The sequence below is a fragment of the Sturnira hondurensis genome, unplaced genomic scaffold (assembly GCF_014824575.4).
Source record: "Sturnira hondurensis isolate 20B ecotype Veracruz unplaced genomic scaffold, ASM1482457v3 Scaffold0010428, whole genome shotgun sequence".
NCBI classification, from domain to species: Eukaryota; Metazoa; Chordata; class Mammalia; order Chiroptera; family Phyllostomidae; genus Sturnira; species Sturnira hondurensis.
Genome location: NW_028083059.1, coordinates 18,962,703 through 18,980,542, shown reverse-complemented (window position 1 = coordinate 18,980,542; position 17,840 = coordinate 18,962,703). Strand labels below are relative to the sequence as shown.

Below are 17,840 nucleotides of genomic sequence, written 5' to 3'. Positions count from 1 at the left end.
TCCAACAAAATAGTTCTAATCTAACACATCCCAATTTGTGGACACCCTCTCCTGAATTTCCTCTATTTGAACGTTTAAACTGTTTCGCCCACGATTATAATGCATCGATTTACATTCTCATGTTTTAAATCATACTTTGCATTCCAGATTAAAAAGAAACACATTCAAATAAAAAGAGGAGGAAAAAGAGTACCTTTAATTTGGATCCATGAGGTATTAGCAAAGATTTATTCTGCTTTGGTGGTATATACAACTCCCATTTTCCATAATCCAGTTTCTTGTATGGGTATGAAAATGGATTCCAATTATCTAAAAAATTAGAGAATAACAGTTAACAATAACACAAACTAATATTTAATGAACTTCAAGAAAAGCATAATATGCTTCCTACTTGTATTGAATCAAACTGACTAAAAATTATTAAGACTTACAAGGTGTTAATCAAAATACTCTACAGCCATTCAGAAAAAGTAGGTCAATCTTATTTTATTTTTAAGACATGCATTTGAAAAATTGCCTTCTGCATCTTAATATTATGAATTACATTTTCAATTGTATTTTCAGCTTTAACACTTCTACTAATAAACAGACGGTACAAGACAATGGAGGGCATATTTTTAACAAACAGCATGGAGACAACATGAAAAACAGAAACGCATTTTAAGCAATGAGCTAAGATACATGTCATGGTAGAAAAAAAGTGAAAAATAATTAAAATTCTATTACATTTACCCGAATTCACAAGCAGGTGACAGAACTGAGTTAAAATCTAAAGAAATGCCTCAAGCAAGGTAGATGACAAACTACAGGGGGCACAGGGAAGGTAGCTTGAAGATCTTGGAAGAAAGCCAAAAGGAATAACAACAGACTTACGCACAAATGGAAACATATAATAGCTGTGGCATAAAAATCGGTGAGTAAAGGACACATTTATTAAGTGGTGCTGGTTAATAATTAGAAATACACAAATGACTCTCTACCTAATAACATGCAAAAGATTCAATGTAACATAAAATATTTAAATATGATAGGCAAAAGTATAAAATATAACACTTAAAAGAAAATACTGGGAAATATATTTGTAATCCTGGGTTTAAGAGTGTTTTTTAAAACCCACAGAACATCAAGGAAAGGCCTAATACACTTCACCACTATAATTATAAACTTTACTTTATAGAGATGGATGAATATATAGACAGAATCACAAGATAAGCTACCATCTGGGAAAATAAATTTGTAATGAATAAACCAAGGAAGAAAAAGAATCCAAAATATAGGAGGAACATCTCTAAGTCAACGAAAAAATGAAACAATAGAAAGATGAGCAAAGCTATTCAGAGGAGCTTAAATGAATGGCCAATAAACATATGTCATGATTATCAAGCTCAGTGGTAATAAAGGAAACATAAATTACAACAATGTGATGCCATTTCCCACCCATTGTATTAGCAACCTTAAAAGTTTGAAAATATCAAGTAGTCAGCAAGGATATAAAATAACATTGCGGCTGAGGGTATACACTAGTAAAGCAACTTGGCATCATGTAGCAAAGTTGAAGATACACTAATTCTAGGGCACAACAAATCCTACTTCTAGGTAACAGCCAAGAGAAATTTTCACAAATGTATACAAGAAAGCATTCACAAGTGTACACTGAATAAATTTTAAAACAACAACAAAAAAGTAGGCTATCAAAATTTAAATCAGCCACAAAATGGGTAAAAATACTGCAAATAACCGAACAGGAAGCTATACAACAGTATAAACTGAATGGATTAGAAATAATACACAGCTGTGGCTGGTCTGGCTGTGGATTGATCACCAGCTGGTGAACCAAAGGGTCACCAGTTGGATTTCCAGTCAGGACACATGCCTGGGTTGCTGTGCAGGTCCTCAGTAGGAGGTGCACGAGAAGCAACCACACATTGATGTTTCTCCCATGTGTCTAAAAATAAATAAAATCTAAAAAAATATCAATATACACAAATAACCAAAACATAAAAGTTAATTTTAAAGGATTATGAAAGAATACCATATATATATATATATATATATATATATATATATATATATATGGTTCAAGAAATATGCACTTTAGTATATATGCATACAGATGCATACATATTTATAAGAATATTAAAAGAGAAATGAAAATGTTAAACATCAAATTCTATAGTGAGCTCTATAGAATAATGGGAACAGACTATGTTTCAATAGTATCTGTAACATTTTATTTTTTAAGGTAGATGATGTACACAGACATACCTATTATGTTTTTCCCAATTCATATATTTTTCATTTGGGGGGAAGTTATGATTTTTTAATTTAATTTTATTGTATCTTTTCTATTACCATTTAAGTTCCCTTGTACTCCTCTTCCCCAGCAATCACCACACTGTTTGTTGTCCATGCCCATGAGTCCTTTTTTCTTTTGTTCAATCTCCCCACCTCCCCAGCTGTCATCCCGCTCTCCATCTATGAGTCTGTCCCATCTTCCTTGTTAGTTCAGCTTGTTCATTAGATTTCATGTATGAGTGAAATCACATGGCATTTGTTTTCCTCAGACTGGCGTATTTCTCTTAGTATAATGTCCTCCAGGTCCATCCATACTGCCCCAAAGGATATTTTTCATTTTTTATGGCAGAGTAGTATTCCATTGTGTAAATGTCTTATAATTGCTTTCCCACTTGTCTACTGATGGACACTTCAGCTGTTTCCACATCTTGGTGATTGTAAGTAATGCAGCAATAAACAGAGGGGTGCCTATGTTCTTACCAATTAGTGTCTTTGGTTCCTTTGTATATATCCCCATAAGTGGGATCGCTGGATCAAAAGGCAGATCACTCTCTGTTTTTTTAAGAAACTCTATACCAGTTCCCACAGTAGCTACAACAATCTGCAATCCCACCTATGGTGCAAAAGGTTCCCCTTTCTTGCCAGCACTTGGTGGTTTTTGCTTTTTTGATGATAGCCATTCTGACAGGTGTGAGATATCTCACTGTGGTTTTAATTTGCATTTCTCTTATTATTAGGACCTTGAGCATCTTTTCATATGTCTTTTGGACTCTATATGTCCTCTTTGGAGAAGTGTCTATTCAGGTCCAAAGCCCATTTTTTAATTGGGTTGTTTTTCTGGTGTTGAGTTTTATAAGTTCTTCATAAATTTTGGATATCAACCCCTTACTGGACATATCAGCAAATATGTTCTCCTATCCTGTGGGTCATCTTTTCATTTTGTTGATGATTTCCTTAACTGTGAAAAAACTTTTAGTTTGATGTAGTCCCATTTGTTTACTTTTTTCTTTTGTTTCCCTCATCTGGGGAGATATATCCAATAAAATATTGCTGTGAGCAATGTATGAGATTTTGCTGCCTATGTTTTCTTCTATTATTTTTATGGTTTGAGGTCTAACAAGTCTTTGATCTATTTTGAATTCTTTATTCTATGTAGTGAAAGAAGGTGGTCTAGTTTCATTTTTCTGCATGTTATCTGTCCAATTTTTCCAGTCCTATTTATTGAATAAACTATCTTTAGCCCCTTATGCTTTCTTCCTTTGTCAAATAGTAACTGACTATAAAGGGGTGGGTTTATTTCTGGGCTTTCTATTCTTTTTCGTTGGTCTATGTATCTGTTTTTATGCCAGTAGTTTATAAAAATTCAGGACATAATTAGAGAAAACAAAATCTTTTACTATGAATCTTTTACTATGAATATCTGAGTCCTGACACACTTTACAAATGTACTGAATTTCTTTTTAAGCTAATCACTTAAGACAACAAGACAAATAGCAGATCATTTCCTGGTTAGTTAGATATGAAAATAAATGGTACAGTTCATTTGTTCATTCATTCACACATTAAATATGTACTGAGTGCTTAAGGCAGGCCCTGCTCAAAGCTAAACTCAAACTTAGTGTTAAGAAAAATAGTCATAGCTCAAAAAAGTTAAATTAAGGAACATTACATCAAATTAATAGCAAAATTTATAATACAGAATACACTAAAAATTCAATAGTAAATAAGATCTCATTCTGAAAGGTAAGACTTCAATTATATGTGAAGTTTATATATGTAGATTTATTTAAAAGCTGTTTTCAGCAATGTAAAAATAAATGCATTCTGAATAATTTTTTGAATATCAGTTGAACTAGTTTTTCAGTTTGCAGTCACTTCAGTTTTAAAATCTATCTAAACAAGTATTAGTATTCGTATAAAGAAAAATACTTTTACTGAATCCATTTTATTTTCATATCTTAGAAATATAAATCTCCTAATGCATATGTTATTTATAATTCTACATTGTGAAAAAAATTTTGTCATCTTTAAGAGTTCACTTGATTGTCATCCCTCTTCCTCATGGAAACTCAGCTGTTGACTTTCACTATGAGTATATTTTTCTTGTCAAACGCCAACCTTAAAAGTAAAATTTAGAATATTTTCACATACAAGAGTATGTCCCAAAAGAAAAGCCATTTTACCAGCCATCTAGAGTAATATGAAATATGCTAAAGATTTCATATGGGAGAAAGAAAGGAAGGTTTTCAAGGCATTTATGCATGAAACAAATTCAGATTTGCATACTGGACACTTCTCCTCCATGTAAAGCTCCCTTCAGTCATATCACCACCAAGGCCTTTCATCTCCTTGACTCTCCAGCCCTTTTCATCCCTAAATTTTCCTCATTCTCCTTCATTATTGTTACTTCTTTCCATTTGAAATGTGTACCTCAGCCCACTTCTCCCATGCTGTGGCATATGTTTTTTCCAATAAAAAGTTTCCACCTAAAATGTTTTTTTCCAAAATTGCTAATAAGAAAATGAGTTTTTCTCTAAGAAAATGAGAATAAAAGACCCAGAAATAAAATTACCAGGAAAAAAAAGTATAGGATTTGGTCCTGTCTTATAAAATTCATATTAAACAGTTAAGAAAGAAAAATCTATATCATTTAAATGAATATAGGTATGATTTTAGGAGTCAATTTTGAAAGTAAAAAAGCACATAATTAAAAATAAACAAAAACTAAACATTAAATGATTGGTATAAAAATAGTAGAGTTGAAGTTTTATTTTTAAATAAAATTTGATTTAGGCAAACACAGAAGGCAAATAATAACAGTTGAAAGAAAATTTTAAGGAAATTTATGTCCTACAAAATAAATCTTAAGACTTTATTCCTAAATATAATTGAAAATAAAGTAATAATTATAATAACAACATTTATAATATAAATTATTCTAAACTATATCAGAATATATCTAAAGAACATAATTTTAGAGCCAGGTACTCAAATTCTTTCATTTTAATCCTGTATGATTTATATCCCAACTATACAAGATAGAAATAATTTAAATTAAATAATTAATGCAACTTATTTGTATGCCTATGCATGCCTCAAGAGATGACCAAAAATCTCATCAGTACATGTGACAATTATTTGTTTCTTGATCAAGCATAGGACTATACACCAAGTCCTGTAATTCAGTGGTTTTCAAACTTTAGCTCACACCAGAATCACCTGAGCTAACTAAAACAGGTTGATTGCTAGAGTCCACTCTAAGAGTTTTTGATGCAGTAGATCTGTGGTGTAGCATAATAACTTGCATCTAACAAGCTCCCAACTATGTTAATGCTACTGGCTTAGGGACCACAGTAGAGAAATAACTGTCTGGTTCAATCATTGTACTTAAGATTTTCTCAGCTCATAGCTTTGTGTGTAATTTTCTAGGTTAAGTTGGACTCACGGACTAGTAAATAATATTCTAAATCAATAAGTCAAAGAAATTCTGGAGTAGAAAATATCATGAATAATTCTTCAAGGTAAATAACATTCACATAAAATTTAAAATTTAGGATTTGTGAATGAACAGTGTTGTAAGGCCCAGAAGATTATCATTGTGATAAAGATTATAGAAGAGATCTGAGGCATTAAGAAATCTAAATATATTAATGTGAGGGAAGGTATTAACAAAATGTATTAATGTATTAACAAAAATTGGTAATTTGAACATGAAAAGAAAACACACAGGAGTGAGAAAAAGTAGGTTTACAGTTGCATTTTGACATTCTTTTGAGTTAATAAAGCTACTATAATAATCCAAACCTGCATATCTTTCCATATGAACAACTGTAAATCTACATTTGCTCACCCCATATTAAGACCATTACTCAATATACTGTTATTAATGTCTGTAGACAATACTTTCTAGAATATTCTCACCAAGAGATTACTCAGTTAAAATTCATGGGCCACTGATCAAAAAATGAATAAAAATATGAAGGCTTTTTACCAAAAAAGAAGTAATTAAATAAGGCTTTAAATTGTTAACATATTAATTTATCTTCCTATCTATGCCTCATTTCATATAACAGACATTTCTAAGTTCAAGAGTTAGGTACCCCTCAAAAACAATGTATGTTTATCATTCTAGCTTGAACTTTAAGAACATATTTCCTGCTTATAAAAGTTATTTTACTATAACATTTTCTAAGACATTGTGATGTTTATGTTGTTAGGATAACCTAACACATTTGTATGGCAAAAAATGTGTAGGCTTTGATTATGAACAGTTTGAGTTTCATCATCATATTTGCTAACACAAAAATTCTATTTAGACATAGACTTAAAATCAGCAGTCAAAATTTAAGTCAAAATATGGAAAAGAAACAATATACAATGCATAGTTTAATATGAACTGCAAAAATACATTCGGCACAGGAAGTCAAATGCTAACTAAGGTCACTGCATCAGGCCCATAAACTCTGCATTTATCTGAAGCTCAGCAACCTTTCTTTTTCTAATGTAATAATCCTCATATAAAATTCTTAAATGTCAAATTCCTTCAAATATTCCCAAACTCTTTAACTCACTGATGCACTGGGCAGGGCCTACACTAAGCACTCAGTAAAGTTATTCTCTTCATCACCACTTAGCAATCGCATTCTTGAAGAGTTTTTAAGCTTAATACACATTTTCCATATACATGATTAAAATGGTTCCAACTTACTATGCAGAGCCTTACGCCTTTGATTCATAGACCAATGTGCTGGAGAACGTGGTTTACTCTTGGGCCAATCCCTGCCTCTGACAGGCCTCACCCAGCAGTGAGCTAAGAGCCTTGGCGAATACAGCAGGTGGGGCTAATAAGACCAGTCACTAGCCATATTGCAAATTCCACTTTCTTTCCATCTGAGGAGATGCCCTTCATGTCATAACATTGTTAAGTGCCTGGAATATCACCTCCTAAAAGCAAGTAAACACCCTTCCTTATCACACAGTATTATTTAATTATTTCAAGCTTCATATCATTCAGAGTTTGTATAGATTTATAATGCAAAGTTGTCTTGTCAAGATGGAAGTTTGGGGACTTCTCTCGTCTCAAAAAACCACTTACTCTATTACCAAGAAGTCATGAGGTCCAGGATCAGAAAACTTCCTGTGGCATCTCCCTTACCCAGAATTACGTGAGGACCACGCAGCACTGGGGGAATAAGACAGTAATCCTTCTGAACACAGTATGCACCCCAGTGTTTTTTCACCTCCCAATAAGCCTTCTCAGTGGAGTACCTGTACTTGAGAATCACCCTTCTTTAACTTCTAATGGCAGCTGGAAATGATCATAAGACCACCAGAATTATTTCTTAGGGAAAACTGCTTCCAACATACATTAGTTTAGGTTGGCTGTGCTTTTCAAGAGCAATGTATAGTACATCAGAGCGCCACTAAGTCCACAACCAATGGCACACTAATGTCTCGTTACGTTAAATAACAACGGTGCTCAGTCTTGTGGTATGCAGCTGTCTGGAAACTAAGGAACAAATCAAACAATTTAGAGCTTCACTTACTAAAAGGTTCTTAGAGCTGTGCATAGAAGAAAAGGGCACCATGGTCAAAAAAAGTCTGGCAAATGTAACTATAATTAACTATATTTATTATAGGATTAGTAGATATATCACGATACTTTTATGAAAAAGGAAAATAATAAATTAATATATGCAGTTGCTTGTGTTTCAAAAAGCATGAAAATATAGCCAAGAATGAAAAAAAATAGTATGTACATAGGGAGAAAGAATACAGATTTGTGATTTCTAGGATTGTAACTTGTTTTCTTTCACCAAGAACCAGGTAAACTTCATAAAATTACAAAATTTAATAAATCAAAAAGGGGAAAACATAATAAAAAACTCATTTAAGACAAAAACAAATTGAAATGAGCCTATGTCATGATATTTGCAGGCAGGACCTTTGGGTGTAATTAGGTAACAAGGGTCGAACCTTCATGAGTGGCACTAGTGCTCTGGTACGAGAGACCCCAAAGAAATCCCTGTCCCCTCCACCAGGTGAGGACACAGAGAAAAGAATGCCACCTATGACCCAGGAAGAGGGTTCTCATCAGACACAGGATCTGCTGGCACCTAGATTTTGGACTTCTCAGCCTCTAGAGCTGTGAGAAATATACTTCTGTTCTTTGTAAGCCCCCCATGGCACAGTATTCTGTTGTAGGAGCCAAAATAAAATAAAGCTTTTCTCTATTTGACCATATACTAAGATATTTCCACAATAAAAACTGAAAACCTGTTATAAGTTTCTGTGCACAAACACTTGTGTAAATCCCTGTCCCTATTATCATTTTAAGTGATCTTATCAGGTAAAGAGTGTAAGATTTTAATTAACTTATGGTTCTAAATAAAGGTTAACAAACTACTCCCTGTATAGTCAGTTTGAGTTCATACCCCCCACCAGCAGCACATAAGAATGCTCAACTACCCACATCCTCATTAACATTGGGGATTATTATTTTAATAACAAGGCATGCCTGCCTTGCTCAACCAGAGTTCACTAACAGAATTATGAAGAACAATAAAAAAATGTGAAGAAAAGAGAATTAAGTCCTAATGCCTTAAGGATCACTGGTATACAATAAATTAATTTCTGTTCAATGTATCTAGCATAGTAATCATATGTACAATACATGGGAGAATTAACAAAATATGCATTCAAATCACTTTCTGTGTTCTGTAGATCAGATGCAAAATGGCATGAGAAAAGTTGTCTATACTTTCCTAGAAGTAATAGATACCTTTTGATACACAGTGTTTTCATTTCTTTTCAAAACAGGTTATAATTTTAACTTTTCATTATTCTCTTTAATCCTATTTGTTATTTGGGAAAGATGTGGTGGGAGGTATTATATTTTCTTTTAAACTTTTTTCATTTATTTCTAGTTTTATTGAAATGTATTTAATAACATGGTACACTTTAAGGCCTAATATAGTGGCAATTGATCCACTATATTATTAGTTATTTATTTATACTATATTACTAGTATATTATTTATTTAGCAATGTACTTATTTTTAACAATATAAACCTTTCAATCATTCCAAAATAGATTTCACTGGAAAATCCAGCACAGAGCTGATATAAAACATGTAACAGCAGAACTATTCTACCCGAGCTGCCCCTCCCTAGCTGGACCCCCTCCCCACCTCTTACCTCCCATGTCAGAGCCCATCACTCAAAATTCAGTTCTATGAAGTGCTGCAGTACATGACCTATCTTTGCTGATAGGCAACAGATCCTTGAAAATATGTAATTTAATTTGTTTCAAATTATCCATTTATTTTAATTTGACTTGATCCGTTACAGGAGTATACTAAATTCTATCACAACAACTGGATCTAAAAATGTATCCAATTTATAACAATTCTTGCAATCTATACTTAGCCCCAGAATAAGCATTATTTGAGACCTAGGAGTAATAGTATTTATCTTTTCTGTGACTTATATTATTGATCTCTATGCAATTTCACCTGAGTTTCTTGTTGGTCAGGATTTGACCATTCTTTTATTTTATAATTTTTCAGTTATCAGAAAGGAGAGGAAAATTAATGGGTATAGCTGAAAAGAGATACATTATTTGCTTAGAAAGAACACAGAATCCAACATAACAGGATGGGGTGAAGAATAGGAGAAAGGTACTAATGCAATATGGTCAATAATCAGAGGAAGCAATGTACCCCGTGGGCCAAGAAATGGCCCTCAATTATGTGCTGACTGCATGTACACTGAACTATATCCCAAGATGTCAGCAAACATGCAGAGCTAAGTAGAGGGCTCTCTTAGAGCACAAAATCCAGTTCACTCTTATACGCTGCATCACTATCTACTGCAATTTGATTCACTTATGACTTCCCTGGAAGTCATAAATTTTACCTGAGTTTAGGAACTCTTCTCTATGTCCTAAAACACAATCTTTAACATTAAAATGTTTTGAACCACTGTATATTTAAATAGGTTACATAACCAAAAAACAGAAAATTGTTCCGTACTACAAAATGTTCCACCTGAACCAGTCCCTGGTGTGGGGGCATGGGAGATACCTACAGTAATCAGGAAAACAATTATATAGTCTCCCTCCTAACCTTATAGCCTCTTATGAAAGTAAAATAGTATTTTCTAACATGGCTAGCAATGCAACAGAAACAAACCCTGGGCAACTGATTTTCAACAAGGGTAACCAAGATCACTCAAATGGGGAAAATATATCTTTTTAATGATTAGTACTAAGACAACTGGATCTCCACATACAAAAGAATAAACATGGACCCTTACCTCAGAACATGTACAGATGCTTCTCAACTTACAATTGGGTTGCATCCTAATAAGTTCATTGTAAGATGAAAATATTGCAGGTCAAAAATGCATTTAATACCTCTAACCTATTTCCTCTAACCTAATACCTCTAACCTAATACCTCTAACCTAATCATCATAGCTTAGCCTTGCCTACCTTAAACATGCTCAGAACAGATATATGAGCCTACAGTTGGGCAAAACCATCTAATACACAGTCATTTTATAATAATGTATTGAATATCTTATGTAATTTATTGAATATAAAACACAATACTCAAAAACGCTGGCAACACAGTACACTTACAGCAGCAACTGTTAACCCCCATATAGCTGGCTGAATGGCAGCTGTGGCCCACTGCTGCCAATGCCCAGGATCACAGGAGAGTATCTTACTTCCCACTGCTGCTTGGGAGAAGATCAAAATTCAGAATTCGAAATTCAGTTTTTACTGAGTGTATACTGCTTTCACACCACCACAAAGCTGAAAAACTCTAAGTCAAACCATTGTTAAGTCAGATACTGCCTATAAAAATCTAACTCAAAATGGAATAAAGATTTAACTCTAAGAACTAAAACTATAAAAGTCTTAGGAAAAAAGGGGTAAATCGTTGTGACCTCGGTTCTTAAATATGACACAAGTACAAGTAACAAAAGAAAGAGATACATCGTACTTCTTCAAAATTTTTTAACAAGTTGGGCGTCAAAGGACACTACCAAGGCAGTCAAAAGACAACCCACAGAATGAGAGGAAATGTTTGAAATCCATTTATCTGATAGCAGATCTATGTTAAGTCTAAAATACATAAAAACATTTATAAAACAATAATAAAAGACAACCAAATTTTTAAAATGAGCAAAGGATCTGATCCACAAAGATGTCAAAATGGTCAATAATTACATGAAAAGAAGCTCAACCTCATTAGTTACTAGGAAAATGTAAGTAAAAGCCAGAATAAGATACCGCCTCATTTGCTAGGAAGGTAACAGCCAAAAAGATAGATAATAATTGTTGGAGAGGATATAAAAAAATTGGAAAGCTCATACACTGCTGTGGGAATGGAACAGTCCAGAAATGCCTCAAAAGCTAAAGACAAAATTACCATTTGATACAACTATTCCCATCCTTTGCATATACCCAAGAGAAATGAACACATATGTCCACACACAAAAAAACTTGTATATAAATGTTCATAGCGGCCTTTTCCATAATACTCAAAAGAGTAAAACAATGCAAATGTCCATCAGCTAATAAATGAATGAACAAAACGTTGCACATCCATACAATGGAATATTATCTGGCCATTAAAGGGAATGAAATGCCAATGCATGTTACAGAATAGAACCTCAAAAACACTATGCTAAGTTTAACAAGTTAATCACAAAAGACCAGATATATGAGATCCCATTCACATGACATATAAAGAATAGGTAAATTACTGAAACAGCAAGTAGGCAAGTGCTTAAGTAGGGTTGCGAGTTGGGATGGAAAGACTGTAGGATGCTAGTTAAGGGGCACAAGGGTGCTGCTGGGGTGAAGGAAATGTTCGAAAACTGACTGCAGTTATGGCTGTACAATTCCGTGTTTAATATACTAATATACTAAACACTATGGAATTTCGCACTTTAAGTAGGTAAGTTGAATGGTATGTAAATTATATCTTAATAAAACTATTAAAAATAACATTTTAAAGGTCAAGTAGCATTTACCTGTTCCTTCTATTGAGCTTTTGCCTAGACCAGCAACTTTCAACCTTCTGCAACTCATGGCACACATAAAGTAATTACTAAAATTCTGTAGCACACCAAAAATACGTATTTTTTGTCAATCTGATAAAAATAGGTATAATTTTGATACATTCACATCAGACAGCTATTGTTGTGCTGGCTATTGTCATTTTTTTTTATTTGACAATCTAAGGGAAAAGAGGTCAGTGCCCCCCAACTAAATAGTCAGGTAGTGTATGTTTTATTAAAAATTTTAGTGGCACAATGGTTGAAAGTCACTGGCCCCAACTAAAATCAGGTTCCAGCAGAGTTATTGTAAAGGAAAAGACCACATAGGGAAACATATATAAAAATTTAATGCAGAGAATATAGCTTGGTCAATAAGTAGAATAAAGGGCCCAGTTGGATGGCTGAAGACTTCTCTGGAAAGAAAATGATTAAATATTTCAAGGATTTGCAAAGGAAAAACAATATGACCATATTAGAGCCTGGGAAAAATGGACTTATGCAGAGAAAAATGTCTATCATCTCCTTCTAGAACCCAGATTAGCCAGATTAGCAGTAAATTTATGAACGATGACCAGTTAAACACACCAAGCTGTTGCTTACAATGTCAGAATTTATCTTGGACTCAGGAAGAGTTCTATAAAGAAATCTCAAACTATCATACAATCCACTCCCTTAAGAAAAAAAAAGTGGTTTAAACAGAGGCTGTCTCAAAACTAATGATACACAAATAGAAAATTTTATATTGATATAGGTAATAAAAGTTATTACAATAACAAAAAATGGTAACGTCGGTGGCAGCAACAGCAGGTAAAAATTGTCCTTAGAGCTTGACATTCAGGATGTACTTCAATATCTCAAAAGTCTTATAAAGTAGCACAAATTTTGTTTGATGAATGAGGAAACAGACTCAAGGAGGGAAAGCAATCAAGCCAAAGTCCCACAGCTATTCAAGACAGAGCCAAGACCTGAATCTATGTTAGTCTGACTCCTGCTTCTGCCTGTGTGTGCTTTTACCTACAGAACATAAATAACACAGATCCAATCCAGCATCTATCTACAGAAGAAATGTTCATAGCACACATTGGGCTCCTAACTAAATGTATTTTGCACTATCAATTATAGCTAGTATTTTGGAATCCTATGCTTTAAGAAACAAATTTTGCATGTGGATTTGTTTTCTTAATAGAAAAGGTCAACGTACGTTAGCAAGCCTTGAAACTGTTAGGTCTGTGGTTGTTACATCAGAGAAAGAGCTACATAAGTCTGTCAAATGAAGGACACTCTGGACCATAATTTCCAGACAAGTCACCATTCCTAGCCAAGCAAGTGAGAACACAGGTACTCCGGGCTAACTTCAGACACTCTACCTATACTGCCAACAAATGTTTTGTTACTGTTCAGTGCCCAGCATGACCCTTAGTGTATGGAGCCTTGTTGAAGATAACCACAAAAGTAAAAGAGAGACAGAGAGGGGGGAGTGAGGTGAGGGAGAGAACAGATAGTAAAAATGACTCCTGCTGAGTAGCTTCTAGTATGTACACAGAGAGGTAAACATACACACTCCTTTCCTTGCAGCAAAAAAAAAAAAAGTATTCTAATTCACAGAGAAAACTAGAGACAAACATGAAAGAAATTACATATATATATAGATAGATATATTCATATTCTCTTTCAAGTTAGTCTACTTCTTTGAATTTTCCTACCTCACAACTCAAAAGAATGTAAACCGTTTAATTACTTACGTATCTATTGTATTACACATACAGAGTGTTAAACACACACACACTCAACACTGATGTCTTATACTTTAGATATAAAATTATGTCAAAACTAGAGTCAGCTTTCGGAGGCAGAAACATGAATTCCAGGTGTACATAAAAGGAGTTACATGTAATTCATGGGTATGAAGTTGGGATGACATTGGTAAGCAGAGCCTTAACGGGATAAACATCCAGAATACCTGTAGCTGAACCTTTCAATTTCTGCTTACTAGACTTTGAGTAAGTTACATCACTTCTTGGATCTAAATTCCCACGTCAGTAAAATATAGAAACAACGCCCTGTTAAGGAACACTTGCTACCACTGCAAAGAAAAGCTGCAACTGGAACTCACTTCCCTTAAAGTTCATAGTGCTCTACCCTCCTCCGGTTCAGTGTCTGCGGCGCAGAACCACAACACCTCAATAAATGCAACCCTGGATCTGGCACAGTTCGCAAGGATGAGTCCCGACGTCTAAGTCTCAGTTTTGTGAACAATAACAGTATCGACCTGACTGGACCACTGGGAAGATTTAGTGAAATAGTCCACAGCAAACTCTTATTGCACAGTAAAAACTGTTCACTACATTTTAGATATTAAATATATGATAATATTGTACTCTCTATATAAATCATTCCTTGAAAAGCCCTTTCCTCCTTCTGTTTCAGGACAGGACACTTCTCATTTCCCTAATTGGTTTCTTCTCCTAAGCTTTCACCACTTCTTTCTCATCTCACACCACAAAATGTGAGCTGTTCATGGCTTTATCTTGTAGTTTGTGCAAATACTGTTCCAGTGGCTTGTAAATAAAATACTAAACTATTTGGTAAATAGATGAATGCAAATTTCAAAAGAAAGAAATATTTTATCCTAGAGAAACTTAACAACAGGCTTCTCCAGGTACATCTATTTATTCTATAGAAAAATTATGTTGTATTTTCAACTTGGGACAATACGACCAGTGATCGATCCTAGCAAGGTAGTCCAAGTGTCCACACATTCAAAAGGTAGCCTAGAAAGGGCATATTTTGACAAACTAGACAATAACATTCATATTCTCCACTGAAATCTGGGGAAATGCTGGACAACAGCACAAAGGAACTTGTTAAGGAATATCTGTTGAGAATGTGCAAGACGTCAGGCTCTGCTGAGGGCTCTCACATGCACAGTTTCCCCTGATCTCACCTGCTGAGTACCACTGTGGATAGCAGGCCCTTCCTACATGGCTGATGATGAAGAAACAAAATAGAGCCCCAATGAAGAGAGCTCATCTGTTGTAGCAACAAATTGCCATTTTCTGTATGCCTAACATGACCATGCTAAGATTTGGAGAATGAATGAATCTTGATCTCCACTGAGAAAAGATTTACACTCTATAATGTTGCAATTACCTTCTGAGTAATGATGGTATATTTATGAGAGATTCAGTATGCAATTAACTCACCCTGTGGAGAGGAGGAAAAACAAATTGGAACATTTTCTATAGAAGCTTTTCATTTAAGAAGGAAATGAAAGTCATGATAAGTAGACTTTTGACAGAGTTTATTTTGACTTAATATGTACAATTAGTGTAAGATATTTTTGTGCTAGTTGATATAACTAGACATAGAAAAAAGTTTTAACTCCTAAATGCATATAGCTATAAAGCACATATTGTAATATCACTATTCATGTGAGCAGATCTTAGGAGAAAATAAGCCAGTAAAAAATAAAACCCCTCTTGTGATTCAGTTACTCTTTGAAAAAAGGATGAGTGACAACTTGATGGACAGGAGCTACAGGCCTGATCAGAGACTAGAGTTGCAGCAACTGGTATGAATCCTGTGCCCTGTCTCTAATCCTCTGGCTGTTCTCGAGCAGGAGAACTGGCCCAAACACAGCTCAAACAAACCTCAGCATCTGTTCTGGACAAGGGACCTCCCCCCACCATGGCCTGAGAGAAGGGAATGAAGTTCCATGGCTGGGGCATGTGGCAGAGATTATTAGTTAACCATATATCCTTCTGTATTCAACTTACCTTTTTAAAATGCCTTGGGCTAAGAGTACACAATTAAATAAAATCACAGAATGAGCTAGGAGCACTTTGATTTCCTCAAAATAACCTGAAACTGATTATACAGTAGTAGAGTTTGCAAATTTGGCCAACACATGCACATAAAATATATTCCATCTAAGTTTGCTTTTCTACTTTGATAATTTAATTTCTCACATACTTTAACTTTTTAGAAAAGTACTATCCACAGGAAACTATTACAAATGAGAAACAAATCCATCAGGTGATAAACTAAAACACTAGAAAATATAATTTATAATGACTAAGGAGTTGTGTTGATGAGGTATTAAGGCAGTTTAGAAGGCGGATTTCCCCTGTTTTTCTCCATTTTTAGTCTGATTTATAAGTTTGGTTACATTCTCCATGAGGAGAAAAGTAAACCATACTTCAATCCAATACACTAAGTTACAAAATCCTTTCAGAAACTTTCTTTATATGTTCACTGTAATAGTTCAATTAAAATATACCTTTTTAGAGCTAAACTTTTAAAAAAATCCCTATTAAAGGAAAGTCCTGAATACGAGTTAAATATAAACTAACTATAAATTTAAGATTTTAAACCAATTTCTAACTTAAAGAAAGGTTAAGCAATCTATTTTTAATTAAATATATCTATAGCAACTTAATTCCAAATCCTCAGGTTCTGCAACCCAATTTCTCATGATAAGAATATGACTAAAACTCATCTGCATTGAATGACAATCTTCCATTCCTCTCGGCTCTCTGAATCCATTATCTGTCTCATGGGAATGAATGCTTTGCTATGACTGATGATGAGTAAGATATATAGGACAAATGATGCATTTTTTCATTTAAAAGACTAAAAAGGAAATTCACTTTAGTCTCCTTTCTGCCTAGTTTCATTAAAATCTAAATACAGCTATTCTAAGAAATTTTTTTCTAGCTCACTTCACTTTGACAAAAAAGTCTCATGTATCATTTAAATCAATTATAGATTCTCTGGAAATATACCTCAAAAATCTTATTTTAACACTTTGGGTTAGAAAGAAACACACAAAATATCACCAGAATTAATAAGCAAGCAAAAAATCCTCAAAAAGTATTAAGAAATATTATATTGTTTTGAAATTAATACTAAATTGTATTCTAAGTGTTGTTTTGATTTTAGAAAATACTTGGACAAATATCATCATATAACTCTTTACTTCCCAAAATATCATTGTAAAACATTATCTTTAATCATTTATTTTTTATTTGAAAAGTACACAGAAATGGCCATAAATACTTAGAATAACATCAGAATTTCAATCCAACTTTATTACGAGATGAGCTTAATAAGGCAGACCACCTAAGCTTATATCAACTTAGAAATCACCCCTTCTCACTGCCAGATGAGAAGGTTTCTATCCTACTTTTGCATCTCAGAATTTCTGTGACTCCACCCATTCCATTCCAAAAGAGATAAAGCTAAAAAGCACCCAAGGCATTATCACCACTCAGGTGAGTTAAGTCTTAAGCAAAGTAAGCCAGTAAAAGATAAAACCCCTTTGCCAACTTAGTAATCCTTCAAAAATAAAAGGATGAGTGACAAACTGATTGACATGAGCCACAGGCCTGATCACAGACTGGAGCTGCAACAAAGGGTATCAACTTGTCCCCCATCTGTACTCGTCTGGGATAGTGTCTGGCACATAGAAAGT

General features: G+C 33.9%; 1 protein-coding gene across 1 annotated transcript in view; it reads right to left on the bottom strand.

Moving 5' to 3' along the window:
* GBE1 (1,4-alpha-glucan branching enzyme 1) overlaps nucleotides 1–17,840 on the bottom strand; it is a 277,752-nt gene that overhangs the window by 182,763 nt on the left and 77,149 nt on the right. The window contains exon 3 of the mRNA XM_037059023.1: nucleotides 194–309. Within this exon, the coding sequence (XP_036914918.1) occupies nucleotides 194–309 (116 nt within the window). The remainder of the gene's footprint in view (nucleotides 1–193; nucleotides 310–17,840) is intronic.